Source organism: Caretta caretta, chromosome 5, assembly GCF_965140235.1.
Source record: "Caretta caretta isolate rCarCar2 chromosome 5, rCarCar1.hap1, whole genome shotgun sequence".
In the NCBI taxonomy this organism is placed as follows: domain Eukaryota; kingdom Metazoa; phylum Chordata; order Testudines; family Cheloniidae; genus Caretta; species Caretta caretta.
The window spans coordinates 104396808-104414911 of record NC_134210.1 but is presented as its reverse complement, the minus strand read 5'-3'; the positions used below and the strand labels follow the sequence as shown (position 1 = coordinate 104414911).

Sequence of the window (18104 nt, the reverse complement as noted above, 5' to 3'; positions counted from 1 at the left end):
CAGAGTTGAATATAGAAGAAAACCCATCAAACATTTAAAACTAATCTATAGCAGAATGAACAAGGCCCTACATATTGTATATCTGAGGATTATATCAAAGGGAATTCTGGGCTTTGACCCCAAGGTCCCATAACAACCTATTCTGTGAGTAGGTATCACATAATATGCAGTGAATATCCCACCACAACACACAGCAAAAATTTCCCATGAGACAGTGTGCCATTGGGTAGTGTGGGCACTCACCCACAGTATAGCATCCTTGCATTGATGCAGCATGCTGGTGTGTGAATGCAGTGTGTCAGTGCAAATGACAGTGTGAACGCACATCAGTAAAATAGATTTTCAGTTGCACGATACTGCTAAGCTCTATGTTGGTGAAACTGTTGAAAGACAAGGCTTGACCATTGGTTCATACTGGGAAGTCGGTCTGCACAACCAGAAGGACTAGAAACTTAAGGCCTGATAGTGTCTACTAGGCCCCACCCTGTTTTGGGAATGGTACAGGACTGCACCATGAGTGGGAACATGAGGAGGCATTGTGACTCAGGGCAGAATGCATTCCCCTCTGAGAGTGGCCAGCTCCTCTGGCTAGTAAGGGCAGAGTTCCTTTGGACTAGCTAGTGCCATGAGGGTGTTAACAAGGATTACAACTGTGGCCAGCCTCTGCATGGAGCACAAAGAGGGAGAAGGCTTCTTTTGGCTCACTCCATATTGTGCATCCACACAGGTGCCAGCCACTATACAGTCCTAACATTTTGGAGTAAATAGCAAAAGCTCACGGATTTCTTTTTTATTTCAGTTCACGGGTACTGTCCAGAATTCTCCCTCCCTGGCAGGATGTTGTCATAAATGTAAAGGGAAGGGTAAACCCCTTTAAAATCCCTCCTGGCCAGAGGAAAAATCCTCTCACCTGTAAAGGGTTAAGAAGCTAAAGGTAACCTCGCTGGCACCTGACCAAAATGACCAATGAGGAGACAAGATACTTTCAAAAGCTGGGAGGAGGGAGAGAAACAAAGGGTCTGTGTCTGTTGGTATGCTGCTTTGCCGGGGATAGAACAGGAATGGAGTCTTAGAACTTTTAGTAAGTAATCTAGCTAGGTATGCGTTAGATTATGATTTCTTTAAATGGCTGAGAAAAGAACTGTGCTGAATAGAATGACTATTTCTGTCTGTGTGTCTTTTTTGTAACTTAAGGTTTTGCCTAGAGGAATTCTCTATGTTTTGAATCTAATTACCCTGTAAGGTACTTACCATCCTGATTTTACAGGGGTGATTCCTTTACTCCTATTTACTTCTATTTCTATTAAAAGTCTTCTTGTAAGAAAACTGAATGCTTTTTCATTGTCCTCCGATCCAAGGGTTTGGGTCTGTAGTCACCTATGCAAATTGGTGAGGATTTTTACCAAACCTTTCCCAGGAAGTGGGGTGCAAGGGTTGGGAGGATTTTGGGGGGAAAGATGTGTCCAAACTACGTTTCCCAGTAAACCCAGTTAGAGTTTGGTGGTGGCAGTGGTTATTCCAAGGACAAAGGATAAAATTAATTTGTACCTTGGGGAAGTTTTAACCTAAGCTGGTAAAAGTAAGCTTAGGAGGTTTTCATGCAGGTCCCCACATCTGTACCCTAGAGTTCAGAGTGGGGGAGGAACCTTGACAGATGTCCTTAGTTAATTGTTACTTAGTTAATTACTTATTACACTTAATTCTGCTTAGTAAATCATGGGCAATACAAGAGATAAAACACTGGCTTTGGATGAAGATAAAATTTGGATTTCTTGAGAAGAAATGCTAACGCTCATCAAAGAAATATGTATGTAAAGATAAGAAAGATATCAAAGATGCCACTCTGATAAGTCTACAAGAATGCTTCTCCTCCCATTCCTGAACTTATACTAATGCCCTTAAATAGGTGTTTGGAAACACAACAATATACATTAATGTAAGGCAAAAAACAAAAAAGTTAATAAAAACAGATTATGATGGAAACATTCAGTCTGAGACAATAATAAATTAACTGGACCAAATTCAATGCTTGTGTGAACGTCACTGAGTTCAGTGGAGTTACACTGGGGATAAATTTGGTCTACTTTGTTAAAACTGAGCAAGTCATTATGATTTATTATACTATAGGTGACAATCAAAAAAATGTTTAATTAAAATAAAAGAATCAAGCAAATGATTTTCTAATTGTTTTCTTATGCGATGTGATTTCACCACATACCATGCTCTTCCTCCTATCTAGTTTACTTTAAGCTCTGGTGCTGAGCCAGTAACTTCATCAAGACTTATTCTTTGGCATCATCCTAGCAAACTAGAGAAGCAAAGCCAGTGACCTCAGTCTTGGAATGGCAGATTTAGTTATACAGGTAAGTTTATAAATGTAACAACCTTCAGAACAATCACTATATTATCTCTAATCACTCAATATACAACAGGAATGAGAAGGTTTAGTTCTGGCAATAAAAGAATGTTTGCCAATAGATTCCCAACATTCAGAGGAAACCCAATGAATTTTTCTCAATGTAAACACAGTTCACTTTTGATAAGTGGTTTACTGTAGAGGACAAATTAGATCTCTCTAGAACTTCCTGTAATGCAAACAGAAAATGTTGTGTCAAGAGTCAAAAAAAATGGTTTGTATTTACTCTGTTTCTACATTCAGATTTAACATACCAGTAAGTATCACCCACGTCCATTTCCATGGAGTCAAATACTAAAAGGAAAACTTTCGAAGGAAAAGCTCTTCAAGAATTAGTTGTCATTAAGATGAGGTCATAAATATCCTCAGTTTTCAGCTTTCTCACTAAAACTACAGAAACGGGTTTGTTTAAAGCTCATTCTTGAAAGAGAAGAAAAAACTGCGGATGGGTCTAGTTAGGAATCTTTGCAGTAAGACGATCGTTCACCACAAACTATTGACCGTAAGCAAATAAATGTGAACGCAAAATAAACATCAATGCTACAGAACTCATAGGACAGGTTATACTTGGACAGAGAAAAGAGTCCATTGAAGGTTCTAATTTTTTGAATGGTTGACAATCTTATTCCAAAAACTTCAGCTAGTCTTGCTTCTTGAACTGTATTACTGTGAGGTTCAGAAACCAAATTAGTGATCAACATTACCCAAAAGAGTAGTGTGAAATCATAATTTCATTTACTAGATAGATAGATATAATATTTAATTTACTATATCTATCAATCTTATTCTCAGAGCAAAATGACTGATCAAGTATTATTATTTTATCAACTACAATTGGTTAATAACATAGTAAAAACATCCTAATTGGTTAATAATTAAGACTGGTTAGTAATTAAATCACACAGTATTTTAACATCATGTTCTGCAAAGAGCTGCAGGAGACACATTAAAGAGCCTCTTGCTGCTCACGAGCCTCAGTCTGAGTGTCACTGATCTAAATGATCATTTGTTCTTCTATTTTGGAAAATATAAAGAGTTTTAGACTCAAAGTGTAACGCTTCCCATGAGTACCCAAGATTGTGAAGGTCCTCGCTACCACCTGCCCTTAGGGTGAGGGAGGAAGCCTTATCTATGCTTACCAGGGGTCAGCTCCCCTGCTCCACCAGCCACAGGCAACACAAGCACTCTCCTCCAGGTCTCAGCAGGCCCAGCTTTCTATTTACAGATTAGTGATAGAGACACTCCAACCCTTGTGTCCTCCAGTGTTCAGCCCCTGATTCACTGGACACTCACTGAATTCACAGATTTGCTTCTCCTAAAGGAACAGTACACATCAGGTTACCAGTTTTGCCTCAGGATCACTATTCCACTTAACACAAACACTTAGATACGTTTATAGTGAAAACAAATACAAGTTTATTTATCAAATTATAGCAATTCTAGAAGTAGCACTGGAAGTATTGGAAACAAATGGTTACATGTAAAATAAAATCATAACACACCTTCTAGAATCTAGACTTAATTAACAAGATTCCGTCTTGTCTAATTAAGTTTAATTCGCCCAAAGTCTTTTCAGTGTTTTCCAGCCATGTTTGCTGTGAGCTTCTTTTCATAAGACAGAATACACTGACAGTTCATCTTCTCGGGGAAGGATCCCAGGTGCATTTCATAGTACCACCAGTTATTTCCCCCCAAATTCATTGTCTTTACGCATAAACAGGACACTCCCCTACTGGTTTTGTTTTTCCTGGAGATTTTCTCTCATGTGAATTCACAATCTTTTCATTCACATCCGGCTCAATAATGCAAATAGACTTACACACAGTACACAATAACCAGCCAGAGAAATATGCACCTACCCCATGGCTGAACAAAATCTATTTATAACCTTCTGGTGACCAGTCTTAACTCACATACTTTAAGAACTATTTTGAGTATAGATACGTAACTCCTTAAATATTATCCATAGATACAGCTCACAATGATTAAGATGACAAGTGCATTACTGACTGTTGGTAGAGATCGCACACCTTTTGTAGACATCAGACCCAGAGAGTCTTTGTAAACCCATACGCATCCCTTATGCCCTGGGTCACATAAACTGAGAGTTTAACCTCCAAAACAATTTGACAGAAGTATAAATCAACTAGAGAGATTGACATGCATTTAAATTCATTGTCAATATTAGTAATGACACTGTTGCCTTAAAGATTTTTAATCAACAAAGCAGGGTCTAGGTCACAGGTGGGCAAACTACGGCTCATGGGACCGTCCTGCCCGGCCCCTGAGCTCCCAGACAGGGAGGCTAGCCCCCAGCCCTCCTCCGCTGTCCCCCCTCCCCCGCAGCTACGCTGCCACTCTGGCAGCATGGTTTGTGCCCGCCCACCTGCCAGGCTTTCCAATAAGCCTGTCCTGCCACTCTGAGCAGCATGGTAAGGGAGCTGGGGGAGGGGGCATTGGATAAGGAGCAGGAGGTCCCGGGGGGCAGTCAGCGGACAGGGGGCAGTTGGATGGGGCTGAGGTTCCGGAGGGGGTGGGGGCAGTCAGGAGACAGGGAGCAGGGGGGGTTGGATAGGGGGTGGGGTCCTGGGGGGCAGTTAGGGATGGGGGTCCCAGGAGGGGGCAGTCAGGGGACAAGGAGGGGGGGGATTGGATGGGTCGGGGATCCCGGGGGGCCTGTCAGGGGGCAGGGGTATGGATAGGGGTTGGGGCACTCAGGGGACAGGGAGCAGGGGGGCTTGGATAGGGGGTGGAGTCCCAGGGGGGCGGTTAGGGCCAGAGGGTCCCGGGGACAAGGAGCAGGGGGGGTTGGATGGGTTGGGGGTTCTGAGGGGGGCAATCAGGGGGCGGGAAGTGGGAGGGGGCAGATAGGGGGCGGGGGCCAGGCTGTCTGTGGAGGCACAGCCTTCCCTACCCGGCCCTCCATACCATTTCGCAACCACGATGTGGCCCTCGGGCCAAAAAGTTTGCCCACCCCTGGTCCAGGTTGTAGCAACATTAGCAGCCTTTTAAACTCATTTGTTACCCATTTCAGCTTCAAAAGTTAAATTGCCTATTACACCGAAGCTCTTAATTATGTTAAAATACCAAAATGCTAATCCAGACAGAATTGATTCACCTTTCCCTGTATGTGTTCTACGTAGATATGAAAAGGAGTGTCTGTTTTGTTTCATACACTTCTGTTACGTTCTTTGTCCTGTTACATCCCCTTTTCTGTCACATTGCATAAATTCAACTCATTTTACTCACCCCCCAAATACTAAATCTGTACAAATTACATTTCCCACCTATACCTGGTCAGGAATTATTTATTCCTGGCATATAATTTACACCACTGAAGTCAATGGAGTTACACCAGGATGAAGGTGGCTCATTGTACTTATCTTTGGGGTGAAGTCTTCTTTAATCCAAAAGCAGATCTAGCCCAGAACTAGCTTCAATGTTTCTAATACACAATGAGCTCTTTTTAAGCCATGAATTTTAATTATTTTTAATTTGGAAGTTAACTGTAAAAATCATAACCAACATCAGGACATTTGCTGTTAAGGATTTCATTTTATACATGAATACACCACTTACTTTGGCTACATTTTCAGTTCCTGTTTGTCTTTGCCAGTAAATTAACTGTAACAGACTTCAGGGAATAGGACCTTGAAGGCACAGGGAGGACTATTCGGCCGACTCACTCTAGCACAGGTTGGCACCTATGTTAGGAAAGTGCCATTAGCAGTGATCCAATATTATAAGAAAGTTTCCAGGTTCCTATCTGAAACAGGAGAGGAAGGAGATCTTGCAGGGAAAACCCCTAGAAACATCCGGTTCCTGATCAAACTGCATGTTTATGTATGATTATTTTAAAATTGAGAGTGAAGGCAAACCCCAGAGAGTGGGTGAGTTTTGGACATTAGCTCATGTGTGCTGTGTAGAGAGTGGACTCTACCTATTCACATTAAGCTACCTGTTCTTTTGGGGGGTCCTGTTTCCTTCATTTATCTACCAAGCACAAAAGGCAATATTTAAAAGTTTTAAACACTTTTTGCTTTCTCCAGAGGAAAAATCTGTCTAATTTAAAGTCTTTAGAACAATGGTCCCCAAACTTTTCAGAGTTGTGCCCCCCTTACTCCTGTCTGCTCCCCCCACCCCACCCCGAGCTGGGTCTGGAAGTGGTGTCGGGATTCCGGGGAGGGGGGTCGCAGACAGAGATAAGGGGGCTGAGGCTGGGGTCACAGCTGAGTCCCAGGAGCAGGGTCGGGGCCAGAAGTGGGGCCATACCAGGGGCTGAGGCTGGGAGTGGGGCTGGGACTGAGACTGGGGCCAGGCCACAACCAGGCCCAGGGCCAGGCGTGGGGCTGGGAGCCAGGGCCACAGCTGGGAGTGAGGCTGGAGCAGAGCTGGGAGTGGATTGCCAGAGCTGGTGGCACTCCCTCCCCGCCCCCTCTGGGGGATGGCCTGGGCCCTGCCGTGCCTCCTCCCCACCGAACAATCCTTACAGTTTGGGGACCTCTGATTTAGAACAAGATGAATAGAACGATAGAGATGCCTCTATGGGAAGAAATGATCAGCTCATGATTCTGCATTTGGAATACGTTTTTGTTTCTGATCTCTTGCTACAGCATTTATTTAGTTTTCCCAGTGTTGTATTCTCTAGAGAAGCAGTTGTGCCATCTTGTGAGCAAAGAACTTACAGCAGGAAATCCCTCCCTGTTATCAAGAGTGTGTAACATTGTAACTAAGATTGCTTCTTTTTCTCCTACAACAGGCACCACTCCTTCTCCTGACCTGTCTACCTTTGGACTATATTCTTCTGTTTACAGCGAAATTGACTCTTATCAGCCATGCATATGGAATTGTTTTTACAATCAATTAACTTTAGCTCTCTGCTCTGCCTTATCATGCCTCCCTTTCATGTTTTCCTGATTCCTACCCACACTTTTTCTCTCCCCCTGCTCTTCACTGTGCCTGAATCTATCTCAGTTTTCAGCTCTGCCCCACATCTGTCTCACAGTCTTCTCTGTCTTAGGGTGTTGTACAGTATCCCATCACCTTTGTGTCTGAGTGCCTTCCATGTGACCTCCCCCAAAAGATGAATTACCTAGGATTTTATGCAGTTAAAATAAATACATAAAAATAACCAGGTGCATCCTTTTAGGGTTCTCTGCCCATTATCTTCATTTTGTGACCCACATCCTCCCTTTCCCCTATTCCTACTCTATTATTTGTTGCTATCACTTTCTATCTTGGCTACAGTTTAATCCCTGATACTGCAAAGAAATCCTCAAGGATGTACACCATATAAAACTTCATTGGCGTTAAGAGGTTTTCGCAACAACTAGAAAGACCTCCCTGTGCCAGTCCCTTTGCAGGATCAGAGGCTCAGGGTCCAGTTTTGCAGACACTTGTGCCTTTCCTTCAATGGTACGACTAATGTGGGTCAAATAACTCATTTGCAAAACTATAGGCACTGTCAGGATCAGAACCTAAGACCCTTATCCTGCAAGCATTTTCAGTGGTCCCCAAACTTTTCATGGTCGCGCACCCGCCTTAGCATTGTCCTAAGGTTGCCAACCCTCCAAGATTGGCCTGGAGTCTACAGGAATTAAAGATTAATCTTTAATTAAAGATTATGTCATGTGATGAAATCTCCAGGAATACGTCCAACCAAAACTGGTAACCCTACCCTGTCTGTGCCCCCCACCACCCCCACTGAAGCCGGGCCTGAGACCATGGCTTCTGAGGTTGGGTCATGGACAGGGGGAAGGGGCCCGAGGCTGGAGCTGGAGCTGGAGCTGGGGGTGGGTCTGGAGCTGGGAATGGAACTGCGGCTGGGAACGGAACCACAGCCGGGGCTGAGTCTGGTTCCGTGGCCAGGGACTGAGGCTGGGGATAGGGCTGGGGCTAGAAGTGGAGCCACAGCCAGGGGCCAAGGCTGGGGATCAGAGTGTAGTTGCAGTCCTGACTGTGGCAGAGCTGGGGGTTGAGTGGGACTGGATGGTGCTCCCTCCCTGTCCCCCAGGGAGACTGGTCCGGGTCCCACCAAAGCCTCCCAAACATTCCTCTGTGTCCCCCTAATTGGGCACCACCCACAATTTGGGGACTGCTGATTTACACTCAAAAGTAGTCCAATTGCAGTCAATAGAACTACCCTTGTGTGGAAGGTAAATGTGCAAGCGTTTGCAGGACTGGGAGTCTAAATTGTAAACATTTTGGGAGTAGCAACTATGTCCTTACATCTAACTGTACAGTGCTTAATATACTTCTGGGCATTGTATAAATAATAAATGTAGCTGGTCAAAAAGTGATTTTAAAAGTCAAGAACATTTTCAAAAAATCCCAAAATGTTTTTGTTTAGAAGTTTTCAGGCAGACCTGAGTTAAAAAATGTTCGCAATTATTTTTTTAAACAAAATGTTTTAGTTTTTCCTTTTTTAACTCCTTTTTTTCCTCCCTTTTCTCCTTTTTCCATTATGCCATGGAGAAGGTTTTGGAGGGTTGGGGACAAGAAAAAAAGGAGTAGGAACAAATAATAAATAAGTTTGGGTTTTGTGTAAAAAAGGAAAATTGTTAAAATATGAACGTTTTTGTTAAACTTTGGTTTTTGTAAAAAAGACCAGTTTTTGACAGAAACATTTCTTATTTGAAAATTTTTGATAGCTATATTTACAAAAAGAACAAGAATAACTGATAGGCCCAGAAAGCAGCAGTGCAAGTTTCTGGAAATGATCTGACAATGTGTCTGAACCCTGAACTAGAAAGACCAGGTCCACAAATGAGACAATTCTTGTCCTGTGAGTTGAGACCTCAGACTTTATGGATCCACTGAGCTTTGATTTGTATTCTCATAACCTGCTGTTAGAAAAGCTAACTAAACACTCTAATACAAAAACATGTATCTTTGGGATGCTATAAACATTTCTTTGTGTTTAAAGAACAAGTTGACAGTCCCAAAAAATGTTGAGATGAAAATTATTCTGTGAAAACACACAAAAGGTTTTAAAAATTAACACTTAAAAAAACCTAGATTAATTGGATTTTAAGGTAGTTTAATTGCATTTTATGTATAGTCTTTGCCATTCATACATGGAACTAATCTAATATGAAATGCAGCATCAAGCAGAAAGTTATGCAAGCTTATCTAAATTGATTATATAATTATATAATTGATTATAGTAAATAATTAACACATTCACATTGTTTTCTTTGTTTATTTATACTTTGTGATTAGGATATCTGGGATGCAACCCTTTAAAGTCTTACTCCCATTCTGAACTTTAAGCATATAAGTCCCATTGAGTTAATTGGGACTATTTACATACTCAAAGTTAAGCATGTGTATAAGTCATCACAGGACTAGAGCCTTAATTTTGTGTATTTTAAATATTTGTACAGTTCTTAGAATCAGCATTTTTTAAAAAGTTAATAAATTCATCCATTAATTATATATAAACATATTGTGTGAAGTTGGGTTGAAATGCATAAAGCTTTAATGCAATAATAATCCTCAGTTTTAAAAGAAAGTATGCTAAAGAAATATTCTTAGTTGTATGGAACTGTATAATGTAGGATGTTGACTTGAGGTTAACTGACAAAAAACCCATGTATAGTCTTGTATGAACACAAGTCAGATGATAGATCAGCAGAGTTTCCTGTATGAAAATAGGCCAGAGGTTCTCAAACTGTGATCCATGGACCACCAGTGGTCCACGAACTCCATTCAGGTGGTCTGCAGATAGTTCTCTTTAAGGTGCGCACTTGGGCGGCCGCACTCAAGAGAATGAAGGGCCACCCACCTAAGTAGTGGAGCTGATCAGGCATGGCCCCACTAATTAGGTGCCTGAACCCTGGAGAAGATGCACATATAAGGGGAAGTGGTGACCTTGCGGAGAATATGGCGTAGGTGGGAGTAGGCAGTGGGGTGAGAAGAGGAGGTGGGGGAATTTGGGATGCACAGGGCTGCGGCGGCCAAAGAAAGAGATGACTTTCCCCAGCTCCAGGGCTGCAGCTGCTGGGAAGAGACCCCACTCCTTCCCAGCCTCAGCTAGGGGACTGCCGCAGCAGGGGAGAGAGGTCATATCCATCACATTAGAAAGGTAAGACTACTGATATTAAAATATGAGTTGTGTGCTTTTATTTGTAGAACCAAAAAACGTTATTAAGTTTTTTTTAATATAGTACTTTTATCCAAAGCGCTTTACAATAGTTAGCTAACAGTACAAACAACATTTGGAAAGATCATTAAGTGGTCCGCTGAGACCCTCAGCAATTTTCAAGTGGTCCGCGAAAAAAAAAGTTTGAGAACCACTGATATAGGCAATTTTTCCTTCACTCTCTAAAGGACTGCTCCAACTTCCATTAAAATGAATAGAAAGACCTCATTGACTTCAATGGGAACTGGATTGGACCCTACAAGATTTGTTGTGTTTCATTTATATTTATTGATCATTTAGTTGTCTGTGCATTATAGCAACAGTTTATGACCTATTAAAAAAACAACAACAACAAACCCAGTGTAACTGGGTTCCAAAAGTTAGGGTCCTAAATGCATACTGAAAAAACGACAAGGAACCCTTGTGGCACCTGAGAGACAAACAAATTTATTTGGGCATAAGCTTTCGTAGGCTAAACCCCACTTTATCAGATGCATGGAGTGGAAAATACAGTAGCAGGTATATATACACAGTACATGAAAAGATGGGAGTTGCCTTACCAAGTGTGTGTGTGGGGGGTCAGTGCTAACGAGGCCAATTCAATTAATAACACTGTTATTCACATCTTCTTGTCAACTGTTTGAAATGGGCCACCCTCATGACCATTACAAAAGTGATTTTTTCCTCCCTTGGTATTCTACTGTTAATTGAATTGCCTCGTTAGCACTGACACCCCCCCCACACTTAGTAAGGCAACTCCCATCTTTTCATGTGCTGTATATTTATACCTTCCTACCATCCATGCATCTGATGAAATGGGTTATAGCCCATGAAAGCTTATGCCCAAATAAATTTGTTCGTTTCTAAGGTGCCACAAGGACTCCTAGTTGTTTTTGCTGATACAGACTAACACGGCTACCACTCTGAAACCTGAATCCATACTGAGGCTCCTAAATATAAGTAGTCTGATATTCAGAAGTGTTGAACACTCGCCAGTCCCAGCAAAGCTTATAGGAGTTGCAGGTGCTCATCATCTTTGAAAAACAGGCCACTTTTATTTAGGTGCCTCAGTCTGGATTTAGGAGCACCCAGATTTGAAACTTCTTGTTTCTGTCTTTTTAGGCTTTGCTGATGCCATTCCTTTGTGACAGTCTGTATGGACATAATGGTTCTTTGCCTTCTGAGTCTCAAGGGATGCATCTGGGTCACATTTTCAAGCTTTTGTCATCAACCAAAAACTTAGCATTGCCAACTCCTGCGATTTTATCATGAGTCACACAGTATTTGATGTCTGGCTTAAAGCCCCAGCTCCTGGAGACAGGTGAGCTTTCATTTGAATAAATGAAGTTTCTAGTCCTTGTGGTTAGAGAGAAAAGGTTGAGAAGCTCTCCGGCGCACCTCAAAAATCCAGAAACCAGAAGGCAAATAAGAACCCAAAATGGTTTAAAAACCAAACACATCCTTGTGACCTTGACGAGAAGGTTGCCAACATTGTATTTCAGAAATAAGGGACAGTTTTCTTAGCACCCCCGCCTCCTGCTACTAAGATCATGGTTATCATCACCAGTAATAATGAGCAGCAGGTACCATCTACAGGGCCCAGGGGTATTTCCTGCCACACTCAGCAACTCCCCATCTTGTTGTACAGAGATGAAAAAATAAGGGGCCTCCCATGTACTAAGGGACTGCTGGCGATGCCCCGCTCATGGTTTTTAGGGGCTGGCTCCTGGTTTATGAGGGTTTGGGGCTGACCAGCCGAATGCTTTTATTTCCATGGCTCCAGGGCCTGGGGTCTTAGGGGTGGGTGAGCGCACGGAAACTGGCAGTAGCATTGTGACAGAGCTGGGGGGGGGCAGTAAGGGGGGGCGGCTTGTCAGGCGGCGGGGGGGGGGGGGCGACATATGAGATATGTCGCCCTGGTCGGTCCCGCTGGCTGGCTGGCTGGCTGGCCGCGCTCCCCCCCTCCCCATCCCGCTGCAGGGGCGGCCCCGCATCAGGCAGGCGCTGGCTCCTCGCGGCACCATCTTAGCTCAGCAGCGCGCTGGCCCTTTAAATCCCCCCCCACGCCGCCGCCGCCGCCGCCGCGGCGCCCCTGCGGCAGGAGAAACCCAGGGCGGCTCGCTCGTTGGCCACCCCGCCGGAGCGCGGCCCGGCCCGGCCCACCAACGACCTTCCCGGAGGCAGCGCGAGGCGACTCCTGAGCGACCTGCTGCCCGCCCAGACCGGCGGCTCCTCTGCCCCCTCCTGCGGTGAGGGGGGGAACGGGTATAACAGAATATCAGGGCTGGAAGGGACCTCAGGAGGCCATCTAGTCCAACCCCCTGCTCAAAGCAGGACCAATCCCCCATTTTTGGCCCAGATCCCTAAATGGCCCCCTCAAGGATTGAACTCACAACCCTGGGTTTAGCAGGCCAATGCTCAAGCCACTGAGCTATCCCTCCTCGCAAAGTTGGATGGCTGGGGGCATGGACCGGCTGCTGGGGGAGGGGGCTCGTAGTAGGCGGGGTAGTGGTGAGAGAGGGGGTGGGGGATTGGAGGAAGTAGGGGGGAGGGTTGGTGGGGGGCTGGGTAGTGGTGAGGGAGGGGGTTGGAGGAAGTAGGGATGGGGTTTGATGGGGGAGTGAGGGTTGGTGGGGGGTGGGTAGTGGTGAGGGGGGCTGGGGTCCAGGCTGTGCACTGGGATGGGAAGTAGCAATTGCAGGGAAATGGTGTGTAAGTGGAGGGCAGGGATTGGGCTTTGCTGCAGCAGGAAACCATATCAGCCAATCCACACCGACAGTTTGGTGCTAAAGAGAGCTATCCCAAGTTAAAAACAAAGAATAAAATACTATCCAAGGAACGTCCGTGAGCATGGGTTTTAAGCAGGCAGTCTGGTATAGACAGGCTTTTTCAGAGGTTGGGAGGAGCCCTTAGTTTCTCACATGTTGTGTGTTGCCTGTTTTGTTTAAAACTTTGTTTTTATTTTTGAACAAGTTTCAGGCAATGAATGTTGCCAGCACCAAGAGCAAGCAGAGAAGACTTAGAGGAGCTGTTATAGTATTATTGTGTGAAGCAGCTTTCCACTTTTATGGGTGGAGGGGATTATTCAAGCAGAAATCACCAAGTGTCTTGAAATAAGAAGATTTTTTTTTCAACATTTCTTTCCCTAATTGTTGTGGGCAGGAACTTTGGTGGTGGTTTGAAAAATGTTACAAAACAGCTATTCCATAATTGAGGGAAGGTAAAGGAAAACAAGATGTCATCCATATCCCTTTCCTTCAGATTTCTACATCTCCTTCATTCAGTTTCCTTCTAAAAACCCACTTCTTCCATGATACATGAATTGAGTTCTCTTTTCATGATTTTAATGAATCCATCAAGCTAGCATCTGATTACTGCAATCTCTGATTTTCCTTAAAATACACCCCACATTCTGTCAGTGTTTGCCACTCTTGTCTAACTATAGATGTGATACAATAAGCTATAAAAACTTCTGGGTCAGGAGGCCAGCAACAGAATCCTTATTAACTGAGTCTGAGCTATTAAGTTTTTTATTGCTACTATTGTGAGAGAAAAGGAGTACTTGTGGCACCTTAGAGACTGTGGCTCACGAAAGCGAAAGCTCATGCTCAAATAAATTGGTTAGTCTCTAAGGTGCCACAAGTACTCCTTTTCTTTTTGCGAATACAGACTAACACGGCTGTTCCTCTGAAACCTGTTATTGTGAGAGAGACATTCAAAATAAACTTCAGTTGTTGTGGTCAGTGTTTAACACCTTTTAAATCTACCTTTTATAACTTATTCTACAGTTTAAATCAAAATGGGATTCATCTTTTCAAAATCTATGAATGAAAACCTGAAGAGTCAACAGGAGTTCATGCTCATGAACTCCCGACTTCAGGTAAGCATTTGTTGTACAGAAGCAAGAAAAGCTACTGATTTTTCTCCTGTTCAGAAAAGCTTACTCTTACATGGAGATGTATGAGGGGTAGGGTAGTGCTATGTGATTTTGATGGTTTAACATGTTTATAAATAGGGAAAGTTTATAGCAAAAGTCCTTATAGCATCTTACAGCAGATAAATCCCATAATACCACTGTGATATAGGTATTATCCTCATTTTACAGATGGAAACTGAGGTACAGAGATTAAATGACTTATTCTAAAATCATAAATAGGAATAAGGAATAAATGGTTCCTAAAAATCCTGCTCTGCAAGCATGCCTTTGAGTAGTCCCACTGAGCTCAATGAGGCTACTCTTGTGTAAAGTTAGTCATATATCTAAGTGAGTCCGTGGCAGAGATACTAATAGAATCCAATGCTTTGCTCTAGGTACTGGATTCCAAAAGTTAAAACTAAAATATGTATTTAAATTCTTTCCCCCCATACATAGTTTCATGTTCGTCAGTTTCAGTAATTCTAAGATAATAGCAAGGCTGCAACTTGTCTGTCTTTTCCCTGGCCCTGGAGCCAAGCTGATAAAGACCAAAGGTTAGATAGACTATGCTGGATGACTTACTCTCCAGTTTGTCATTATTTTATTAGATTGTTGCATAATGGAGATGGGGAAGAAAGCTTTTGACACTGAAATCCAGAAGTAAGCAATAGAATTACTCTTTCTTATTCAGGCAGCAGTGTGGTTGTCTGATGTGCTGTCAAGTATTTTAATAACTTCTGATGGCATGTCTGCACTGCCCAGCATTTTGGGCTACTGGGTGTGAATTGCAGCATGTACCAAAGTGCTGTGCTGTAACTTACCCATGGGTACACTACAGGTGCTGCAGTTCACACCCCCGTAGTCTGAAATGCAGGGCAGTGTAGACATACAGTAAACTGAAAGTCAGAGGCAAGTCAGTGGGGAGTATAAAGTTTAATCTAAAGTTTTCTGTACACTTCTGAAGTTGAAATCAAATACAGTGTACCTTAAAAATACATCTTTCCTTACAAATTATTGATGGATGAACTTTGCACTTAAATTGCCAGTAGGTGGCATATTTTAGCTTTTGAAGCATTCTGAAGACAAGTAGATTTTTTTAAATATTAATATTTAAACTGAATAAATTTTTGACATTTAAACTTAACTGAATATTTGGAGAAGATGTTTGTATAATTGGAAATTGGGGCGGGGGGAAATACCAGGAGCCTGAGAAAAACGTGTTGCAGTCTTATAACAAAAGTGGAAAGTAATTACAATCTGGCTAACGAAGAAAAGATGGGCTAAGTCTCTTCCACACCCCCGCCCGCTGTGTCTCCCTCTCCCCTACCCCCCGGAGTGAATTGAAGTTATGTGTGTACATACAAAACTTATACTTGCAGGTTTTATGCATGTCAGATTTTTCCTTCTTAAACATTATTTTCTGATTATAGTATGTTTAGTTCTAACTAGTTCTGTTTCTGCAGAGGGAAAGTGCCAGCTTATGTATAATACATAGATACATCTGGATATTTGTTGTTGTTGCATGTTTTGATGGAAATTGTGATTGGAGGTTCTTACAGAAGGATTACAGTTGCTTTCCTTTCAATAACTTAACTTTTTCATTGGCAGATTAAATTTAATGTTGATAAATGCAAAGTAATGCACATTGGAAAACATAATTCTAACTATACAAAAACAATGTTGGGGTCTAAATTAGCTGTTACCACTCAAGAAAGAGATCTTGGAGTCATTGTGGATAGTTCTCTGAAATCATCCACCCAATGTGCAGCAGCGGCAGTCAAAAAAGCGAACAAAATATTGGGAATCATCAAGAAAGGGATAGATAATAAGCCAGAAAATATCATATTGCTTCTATATAAATCCATGGTATGCCCACAGCTTGAATACTGCATGCAGATGTGGTTGCCCGATCTCAAAAAAGATATATTGGAATTGGAAAAGGTTCAGAAAAGGACAACAAAAATTATTAGGGGTATAGAACAGCTTCTGTATGAGGAGAGATTAATAAGACTGGGACTTTTCAGCCTGGAGAAGAGGTGACTAAGGGGTTATGATAGAGGTCTATAAAATCATGAGTGGTAGAGAGAAAGTAAATAAGGAAGTGTTATTTACTCCGTCTCATAATACAAGAACAAGGGGCCACCAAATGAAGTTAATAGGTAGCAGCTTTAAAACAAACACAAAGTATTTTTTTCATGCAACACACTGTCAACTTCTGGAACTCCTTGCCAAAGGGTGTTGTGAAGGCCAGTACTATAACGGGGTTCAGAAGGGAGCTAGATAGATTCATGGAAGATAGGTCCATCAATGGCTATTAGCCAGGATGGGCAGGAATGCTGTGCCTAGCCTCTGTTTGCCAGAAGCTGGGATTGGGTGACAGGGCATGGATCACTTGATGATAACCTGTCTGTTCATTCCCTTTGGGGCACCTGCCATTGGGCACTGTCAGAGGACAGGATACTGGGTTTGATGGACCTTTGGTCTGACCCAGCATGGCCGTTCTTATGTTGTTCCGAATTCCTCAAATCCATTGTTACCCAGAATACATTTTAATCTTTTGTTGTTTTTGGGTCAGAAGAAAAGAACATGAAAACTCTTATTATACAAGAGAACATTTCTCAAAGCAATCTTCCTTATCTCACATTGCAGTGAGATGGCTGAATAACTGAAAACCCTTCGTGTTGTCTTACACAGTAGACATAGGAGTAGGTTGTCACTTCTTCTCACTTCCTCAGAAAACCTATCATTCACTAAAATACCTGAAGCTTCTTTACTAAGGGCTTGTCTTCAGTATGGGCTAAATTGGCGCTGCAGCAATTGATGCAGCAGCATCGATTTAGTGGGTCTGGTGAAGATGCAATAAGTCAATGGAAAAGCGTTCTCCTGTCGAATTCAGTACTCCACCTCACTGAGAGCCAGGAGCTATGTCGACGGGAGAGCGTCTCCCACTGACATAGCATGGTGCAGACACCGCCTTACATAACTTAACATAGTTTACATTGACTTAAGTTGCATAACTTACATCAATTTAACCCTCTAGTATAGACAAGGGAGGAATATGCTGTATCTGCCCAGAGAGCTTCGAAGAGCATCCAAGTCTATTTGGTTTAAAATGCCTAGTACATTATCAAGCTTGATAATAAATCTATTGCTATTAACATACGATACCACAGACTATTCTCTCGAGCTCACAAAAATAAAAAAAGTTAGTAATTCAGCCTCAGTGTTTGTTAATAAATAGCTTGGATTAGGGTTGCTCTAGTTTGTACAGGTGACCCGCTGGCCCCCGAAGAGAGGAGTGCAAGGGTAGCATGCCTCCGCTTCTCCACTCTATTTTTGAGCCAATTTGAACTCAGCCAGAAGAAAGAATTGAGGCCTTGTAAGTTTTGTCTTGCTGCTATTTTGTAAAATAATGAAGATTGGACTATCAGGCTGCCTTGTTCTGGAGGACTTGCTGTTTGTTTGTGTTTGCATTGATATGTGTCTCCAGAGCTAAATAATCCATCTCAAATCTAGTCAAAAGGATTCCCAACAAAAGATATAATTGAGGCTTCACTTTATTCTATCCCTGCTGCTTGAGGGATCACACATGAAGCTCTTCCTTAAAATTATCAGATTTACAGCTAACA

General features: G+C 42.7%; 2 protein-coding genes and 1 long non-coding RNA gene across 5 annotated transcripts in view; 2 read left to right on the top strand and 1 right to left on the bottom strand.

Annotated features, from left to right (window-relative positions):
- Positions 1–4459, bottom strand: part of CD274 (CD274 molecule) — a 29869-nt gene extending 25410 nt beyond the window's left edge. The window contains 2 exon segments of the mRNA XM_048851802.2: positions 3556–3631; positions 4397–4459. Coding sequence (XP_048707759.1) covers positions 3556–3631; positions 4397–4459 — 139 coding nt within the window.
- Positions 1–18104, top strand: part of LOC142072208 (uncharacterized) — a 630664-nt gene that overhangs the window by 82615 nt on the left and 529945 nt on the right. The gene's annotated exons all lie outside the window — the stretch shown is intronic.
- The window catches only part of PLGRKT (plasminogen receptor with a C-terminal lysine), a 51861-nt gene continuing 46394 nt past the window's right edge, over positions 12638–18104 (top strand). Inside the window, exons 1-2 of one of the 3 annotated variants that reach the window (XM_075128759.1) lie at positions 12638–12824; positions 14348–14439. In XM_075128759.1, the coding sequence (XP_074984860.1) occupies positions 14359–14439 (81 nt within the window). In that variant the 5' untranslated portion in view covers positions 12638–12824; positions 14348–14358. Of the gene's footprint in view, positions 12825–13758; positions 13780–14347; positions 14440–18104 lie in introns of those variants that run through there. The other 2 variants (XM_048850416.2, XM_048850417.2) reach the window with 2 other exon arrangements.